This window comes from Populus alba, chromosome 1, assembly GCF_005239225.2.
Source record: "Populus alba chromosome 1, ASM523922v2, whole genome shotgun sequence".
NCBI lineage: Eukaryota > Viridiplantae > Streptophyta > Magnoliopsida > Malpighiales > Salicaceae > Populus > Populus alba.
Window position 1 is genome coordinate 17,529,806 of NC_133284.1, and position 7,970 is coordinate 17,537,775.

Consider the following 7,970-nt stretch of genomic DNA (forward strand, 5'->3'; position numbering starts at 1 on the left):
GAGAAGGCAAGTGGAAAAACTTCGAATAGAGTTGAGCAAAAACAGAAAAGACAAGGCAATGTTGGAAGAAATGATGCTAGAAGAGGATAAAAGGAGAGCATTTCTAGATGAGCAAATACAGTCTAGAGATGCGAAAATAACAAAGCTTGAGTTAAAGCTAGGTGAGGAGAAGATTGCTAGGAAAGAAAGTAAGAAGGACCTAGTTGGAATGAGTTTGGATTGGATGTAAAGTTCCTTTGAACTTGAAGCAATGGAGATTGACTTTAACGATTGCCAAGGAAGTGTAGAGTGTTACCAAGAAAAATTTTCACAAGTGAAGTTCGAACTGATGGATAGGATTGGCAAGTATGAGGATTTGAATAAGAAATATAGGGAGTTAGAAAGCCATTCAATGGGGATTGTAAAATAAAGTAAAAGGAGAGCTTTCGAGGATGTTGAAGCAGAGTTAGCGGTTAAGAAGAATGAGATAAAAGTTATGAGGATAAAACTTGATAAGGAGCGTGAAAAGGTGAAGTATTTAGACGAGAAGCTAGTAGCAATGGAAAAACACAAAGATCAAATCGACGCCAACAACATTGCTTTGAACAAAACCAACATGTTGCTCATAGAAAAGATGACCAAGACAGATGAGCAAATGGACGAAGCTGCTGCACATGCTCGAATTATTAGAATCAATGCATGGAATGTGGGAGGAGACATCATTCGCTATCGTCGAAGCCTAGCTGAAACTGATGCCTTTCTAGGGAAGATTGAGAACCGCGGCTTTGCCTTCTTACCTTTGGCTAAAGAGTTTATGGAGGAAAGGGATTAACATTTTGTATTTCTTTTTATTTCTAAATGTAATAAATTTATCAAGCATTAATGAAAAGGGCATTGACCCATCTTCTTATGCAAAATTTGTCTCTTGGTGAATATGATTCAAGCAAACGACTCGAAAGGCAGAACTCCTATCAAAGCAATGTGACAAGAGAAACTATGCTTATAATGTGTGGTGGCTATTATTCATTCACAAGAAGGCTGCATCCATACCCAATGAACAAAGCATTCTTATCACAATCATGCATTTTTCTCATACATCTATGCACGCATCTGCAGATTAAGAAACATAGGTCCCTCTTCTAGAATCCACAACACTCAACAAAGAAAAAGAATGGAAAATGAAGAAAGGTCACAACCAGAAGCTCAATACCAAAGAGAACTTAAAGGAGTTCAGAATGATGTGGCGCACATAACCAGTATGTTAGAGAAAATGTTGAGAGCCAGAGATGGAGAGGGAACGTCTACTCAACCTGATGAAGCACCAGCAATAGCTCAAATTCCTATCGCACCTATAAACATGGGGGCAAATACACCAAATAAACAGCATCCTAATCCCACTCGGCCCATCCAAATCCCTATTACAATGGATTTAACAAACGAGGATCCACATGACGTCAAATTCTCTAATCATGAAGGGTATGATAAGTGGACTGCACTAGAAGAGAGGCTAAGGGCAATTGAAGGAAATGATTTATTTGACCCAATTAGGGCCGCTGAAGTATGTTTGGTGCCTAACATTGTTATTCCAAAGAAGTTCAGAGTGCCAGAGTTTGTTAAGTATACCGGGATGGAATGCCCAAAGACCCATCTTCGTTCCTACTATAGCAAAATGGCAGAAGTTATCCATGATGATAAAATGTTAATAAACTTCTTCCAGGATAGCTTGACAAGATCGGCCCTCAGTTGGTATATGAGGCTAGACAACATTAGGATCAAGAAGTGGACGGACCTGGTAGATGCTTTATTAAAGCAATACAAGTTTAATCTTGAGATTGCTCCTAATAGGACCAGTCTGATTACCATGGAGAAAGGAATTCAAGAGTCTGTGAGGGTTTATGCTCAAAGGTGGCATGACCAAGCTATCAATGTACAACCTCCACTAATAGAGACGGAGATGGTGACACTGTTTGCTAATACTTTTAGGGCTCCATACTATGAACACCTTATGGGTAGTTCAGCACAACATTTCTATGATGTTGTGCGGATTGCTGAGAGGATTGAACAAGGAATCCGAAGTGGGAGAATTGTAGAACCTATAGAGAAGAGAGGTTTCATTGGGAAAAAGAGAGAAAATGAGGTGAATAATCTAGAAGGGAGAGGCAAAAACTACCAAACACCTACCACCCAAGTCACCAGTATCAATTTTGCCAAACCCCCCATCCCAAACCAACCCAATCAAACAAAATTCCCAGCAAATAACCAAAGCAATTACCAAAGAAGAGACAACCGACCATCGAAAGAACAATTACCACCTTTACCAATAACCTTAAAAGAGTTGTATGCCAAGCTGTTGAGTATTGGGCAGATAGCTCCCCTACCCGTACCACCTATGCAACCACCTTTCCCTACCTGGTACAACCCCGAGGTGACTTGTGAATACCACGCTGGTCACGTGGGTCATAGCATTGAGGCTTGCTTTGCTTTTAAAAGAAAGGTATTGCAACTGATCAAAGTTGGATCGGTCACTTTCGAGGATTCGCCTAATGTGAATTCAAACCCTTTACCCAAACATGTCGCTAGTAGTGGTGGAGTGAATACCATGGAGATTGGTAGTAAAGAGAGAGTGTTAAAAGTGACCATGACAAAGCTATACTTTATGTTGTTGTAGTCTGGATATTTGGAAAAATCAACTGAATGCTGCAAATGGGAAAGTAACTTTTGCCCCTTCCATAAAAAGAAAGGGCATCACATTGATGAATGCATTGAATTTCATCAAAAGGTTGCAAGAATGCTAACTCTAGGAGAGTTAAGGATTGAGGCCGTAAATGACAATGAAGAGATAGAGATGATAGAGAATCGAGAGAAATGTAGAATCCAATCAACAGCTAATGGGCTCTCAAAATTGGTATTAACTAAGCCCTCATATGCAAACAAAGTAGACTATGGAGTGATGCCTAGAGATTATGGTTATACCTCGAATATTGAAACTCCTTTGCCGTTGTTCTGAACTGAGATAAGTGGGCTAACTTGGAGTGGTCACTGTTTCACACCTGAAGAACTAGAGAAACAAAGAAAGGCTAGGGGCAAGGAGGTGTTGGACCTCGATAAAGAGTTTGAGGTGAATAAACGTGTGACTGAGGAAGAAAAAAATGAGTTCCTGAAATTGATGAAGCATAGTGAGTACTGTATAGTGGATCAGTTGAAGAAGACCCCTGCCAAGATCTCCATCATGTCATTAATACTCAGCTTCGAGCCGCATCGTAATGCTTTGCAAAAAGTACTGAATGAGGCCTATGTACCCCAAAATATTGAACAAAAGACTATGGAGCATCTAGTAGGGAGGATCCATGCTGCCAATTACTTATATTTCACGGAAGATGAACTTGACGCTGAAGGAACTGGACATAACAAGCCCTTGTATGTCATGGTCTGATGCAAAGATTGTCTCATCGGTAAGGTTCTCATCGATAACGGCTCGGCCCTTAATGTGTTACCAAGGCATATGCTGGATGAAATGCCGGTAGATCCCTCACACATGCAACCTAGTGTGATGACGGCTAGAGCGTACGATGGCTCACCAAGGCAAGTGATAGGGACAATTGAGGTCGAACTAGCTGTGGGTCCACAAGTCTTTCTAGTAATCCTTCAAGTGATGGATATCCACCTTTCCTATAGTATGTTGTTAGGAAGGCCATGGATACATTTCGCGCGAGCTGTCACCTCCTCGCTACATCAATGTTTGAAGTACATTGACAATGGTGTTCTAGTTACTGTTAAGGCTGAGGAGACTATATCAATGGTAAGAAATGTGGCGGTTCCATTCATTGAAGCTGAAGATTGTAAGGATGGAAACCTTCATGCATTTGAGGTTGTGAATACCAAGTAGGTGCCCGAGAACATTGTGTTGTGGAAGCTAGAAATCTCAGAGGCCACCAAAATGGCTGCTAACAGCTTTTTGAAACACAAGATTCCTTTCCCATATGACATTGAGAAAGGAAGGCTTGAATGGATGGATATAATCAAATTGAAAGCTGCAGAACAGAGGTTTGGGCTTGGATATAAGCCCAAGAAGGAGGATTACAAGCGAGCTGCTGGTGCAAGAAGGGAGAAGAGAATGGCTAGGATTAAAGGAAGGAAGCCTGAAGAATAAAGCTTAGCCATCCCTCCAATCAGGATTTCGTTTCCAAAGGCTGCATATGTGATGCAACCTGATAAGGGACATGGAAACCTCCTTTAGAAGTTTTTTTCAATGAACATAAACACTCTGGAGGAAAATCAAGTCAAGGACATTGCTAAGAAAATTGAATCCAAAAAAAGGGATGAGGAGCTGCCACAATTAACCACCCACACTTTGGAAGAAGTCACCGTCAAGACTTTTGTTCGAAAGCTAGCCGAAGGAGAGAAGTTCCAGAATTGGGAGACCCAAGAAGCTCTATTGGTTTTTAAAATGTAATCAACAATGATTGTTGGATTATAATTTTATCTATGTTGTTTGCCTTTTTTTGCTTTATTTTGTTTTTATTCATTAACAATCGAGGCTCAAGATGTCAATTGGATTTTATTTTGTTTTTGAGCCAATCTTTTGCTTTTAATGAGATCATGCATTTTCAAAATTCATCTTGATGTTTTACTATGCATTTACACATCACTTTTCGCTTTCAGGAACCCTGAAAGTGGATCCTCCACAACAACACCTCCACTTTACATTGAGAATGAATGGCCAAACTTTAAAGAATACATAGTAGTTGTAGAAGATGAGGAATGGGAGGAGAAAAACATATGGGAATTCACAAAATTAATAGAACAACACGAACAGGCTTGGAGGCCCGCTAAAGAGGAACTGGAAACCATAAATGTAGGTAATGAAGAAATCAAGCAAGAGCTGAAAATAGGGACTTTGATCACACATGAAGAGAAGGAAGAGTTGATTGCACTGCTTCGAGATTATGTAGATGTCTTTGCCTGGTCCTACGAGGATATGTCTGGTTTAATACGGATATTGTAGTACATAGGATACCACTGGTGGAAGGATGCAAGCCGATTAAACAGAAGTTAAGGAGAACTCATCCGGAGATCTTAATCAAAGTAAAGACAGAAATTGAAAAACAATGGAACACTAGTTTTTTGGAGGTAGTCAAGTATCCACAATGGGTGTCAAACATAGTGGTGGTACCCAAAAAGGAAGGTAAAATTAGAGTTTGTGTGGACTTTAGGGACTTAAATCGGGCTAGCCCTAAAGATAATTTCCCTTTACCACACATAGATATGTTAGTTGATAATGCAGCACGCAGCTCCACATATTCCTTCATGGATGGGTTTTCAGGCTACAATCAGAAAAAAATGGCACAAGAGGATAAGGAGAAGACAACCTTTATAACACCATGGGGAACCTTTTGCCACAAAGTCATGCCATTTGGCTTAAAGAATGCTGGGGCCACCTACCAAAAGGCTATGGTGACTTTGTTTCACGGCATGATGCACAAAGAGATTGAAGTATACGTGGATGACATGATTGCTAAATCTAAAGAAGGAGAGAATCATGTCCAAATATTGAAGAAATTATTTGAAAGGGTAACGAAATATAAGTTGAGGCTTAACCAAGCAAAGTGTTTATTCGGGGTGAAATCCGGTAAGTTGTTGGGATTTGTGGTGAGTGACAAAGGGATAGAAGTGGATCCTGAAAAAGTAAAGGCTATTCAATCTATGCCACCCCCCAAGACTGAGAAGGAGGTGAGAGGTTTCTTAGGAAGGCTGAATTACATTGCTCGGTTTATATCCCAATGAACCACTACTTGTGATCTGATCTTTTTTTTGTTAAGGAAGAAGAACCCTGGAATATGGAATGAAGAGTGTGATGAGGCTTTTGAGAAAATCAAGCAGTATTTAATAAATCCACCTCTGCTTGTTCCACTTGTACCAGAAAGGCCATTGATATTGTACCTAATAGTAACCGAAATGGCAATGGGATGTGTGCTTGGGCAACATGATGAAACCAGAAGGAAGGAAATGGTCATTTATTACCTAAGCAAGAAGTTCACGGAATATGAGTCTAGGTATACTGTGATTGAGAAGCTATGTTGCGCACTAACATGGGCTACAAAGAGATTACGTCAGTATATGTTGTATCACACTACATGTTTAATTTTCAAATTAGACCTGTTGAGGTACATTTGTGAAAAGCCCTATCTATCTAGCCGAATTGTAAGATGACAAGTTCTATTGGCTGAGTATGACATAGTATATATGACAAGGAAAGCCGTGAAAGGGAGTGTTATTGTCGATCACCTGGTTGACCATACTATGGAAGATTATGAGTCGTTAAACTTTGACTTTCCCGATGAAGATGTGCTTGCAATCGAGGAAGAGAAATCAGATTTGTGGGTTATGTATTTTGATGGTGCTGTAAATGTATGTGGTAACGGAGCGAGTGCAGTGATAATCTCTCCTAATAAGAAGCATATCCGGTTTCAATTAAGCTGCAGTTTGGGTGCACCAACAACACGGCTGAGTATGAAGCTTGCATTCTTGGTTTAGAGGCTGCATTAGAGATGAACATTAAAAAGATAGATGTGTATGGAGACTCAATGCTGATCATTTGCCAAGTAAAAGGAGAATGGCAAACCAAGGAAGAGAAGTTAAGGCCTTACCAAGAATACCTGTCTAAGCTAGCTAGAGAATTTGAGAAAATAGAGTTCACCCATCTGGGAAGGGAAGGAAACCAGTTTGCAGATGCTTTGGCCACACTAGCATCTATGACCAAGATAGACTTTGGGCACAAGGTACAGCCAGTACACATCAGTATCAGAAATAACCCAGCTCATTGCTACTCAGTTGAAAGAGAAGTGGATGGAAACCCTTGGTACTATGTGTAAACCCCCATAAATAAAAATAAATAATAACAACAATAATAATAAAAAGAAAGAATAAAAAAACAACACATAGGATCGAAGTAATGACGTTTCGATGAGTAATGGATATTTGATATGAAAGAAATGAATAAATAGTAGGAATGACAATAAATGTGTCATGTGAGAGAGAGAATGATCTCCATAAACAAATTTAAAGATATTGTTGAAGTCGAAAAGAGAGTCATGATTTTTAGTTTAAAACTTGTAACATTGGCGAAACCGGTGATGAGTTTCAATGGATAAAAGAATAAGAAAAAAAAAATAGAAGATATGTAAACCCCAGTCAAAACACGTATTCTGACAAATAAATGATAAATGTGGTAATATTGAATTTATTGATTATAAATTAAGGGGAAATGTCATGAGGATCTAAGTAAATAAATTAATGCATGAAATTCAGATTTTAGTGTAAAAGACACTAATTGTCTAGTTTTACAATATCGATGATATATCTCAATCCGACCGTTGGATCGGGTTGAAATTTTGTAAGGAATCTCCAGACATATTGTTTTATATTAGGTTTAAATTTCGTGTCAATCGGAGTTTGGAAAAGATTTACGAAGAGTACTGAAAATCGGGTAAATGAAAGAAGATGACACAAGGGGCATTTTTGTAATTTTATCAAAACAAATACTCTCCTCTCCTCTCTTTAAAAACAGAGCACGTCCTCTGCAAATGAAAAAAAAAAAACAGGAGGGAGACCATTTGTTTTGTCCCATTTTCTTTATTTTCTCTTCATTTCTTCAAGCTAAATCAAAAGGGAGTGTTCTTAGGAGGATTCTATCCAAGAAAACAAATTAAATAACAACTTAGAGAGTTATAGAGCTTGAGAGAAACAAAGAGAAGAAGCTGGAAATTGGAAGAGGAGGACATGATTTTTCTAAATTTTTGCAAGAATTCATTGAAATAAGTTAAAGTAGCAAAGGTAAGCAACATACCCTTTAGTAAATTGGAAGAGGAGGACATGATTTTTCTCTCTTGTTCTTGCATGAGGAGAAGAAAACCTCCAAGTTTAAAATTCTAGGGTTCATATAAATATTTTGGGGGAGTAATTGTTCATGTGAATTTTGAGATTAATTACAT

General features: G+C 38.8%; 1 protein-coding gene across 1 annotated transcript; it reads left to right on the plus strand.

Annotated features, from left to right (window-relative positions):
* Window positions 1-1,150: 1,150 nt before the first annotated feature.
* Window positions 1,151-4,984, plus strand: LOC140954410 (uncharacterized). Its single transcript, XM_073403842.1, has 6 exons — window positions 1,151-2,602; window positions 2,759-2,884; window positions 2,993-3,396; window positions 3,478-3,778; window positions 3,866-4,116; window positions 4,642-4,984. Exons 1-6 carry the CDS (start codon window positions 1,151-1,153, stop codon window positions 4,982-4,984), a joined length of 2,877 nt encoding a protein of 958 aa, XP_073259943.1.
* Window positions 4,985-7,970: the final 2,986 nt, after the last annotated feature.

Bases quoted from the DNA above. Each gene is read 5' to 3' on its own strand.
- LOC140954410 (XM_073403842.1), top strand. From the start codon at position 1,151: ATGGAAAATGAAGAAAGGTCACAACCAGAAGCTCAATACCAAAGAGAA. The intron at 2,885-2,992 runs GTATTAACTAAG...TTCTGAACTGAG, and splicing joins CTAATGGGCTCTCAAAATTG to ATAAGTGGGCTAACTTGGAG. The intron at 3,397-3,477 runs GTATGTCATGGT...TGTGTTACCAAG, and splicing joins ACTGGACATAACAAGCCCTT to GCATATGCTGGATGAAATGC.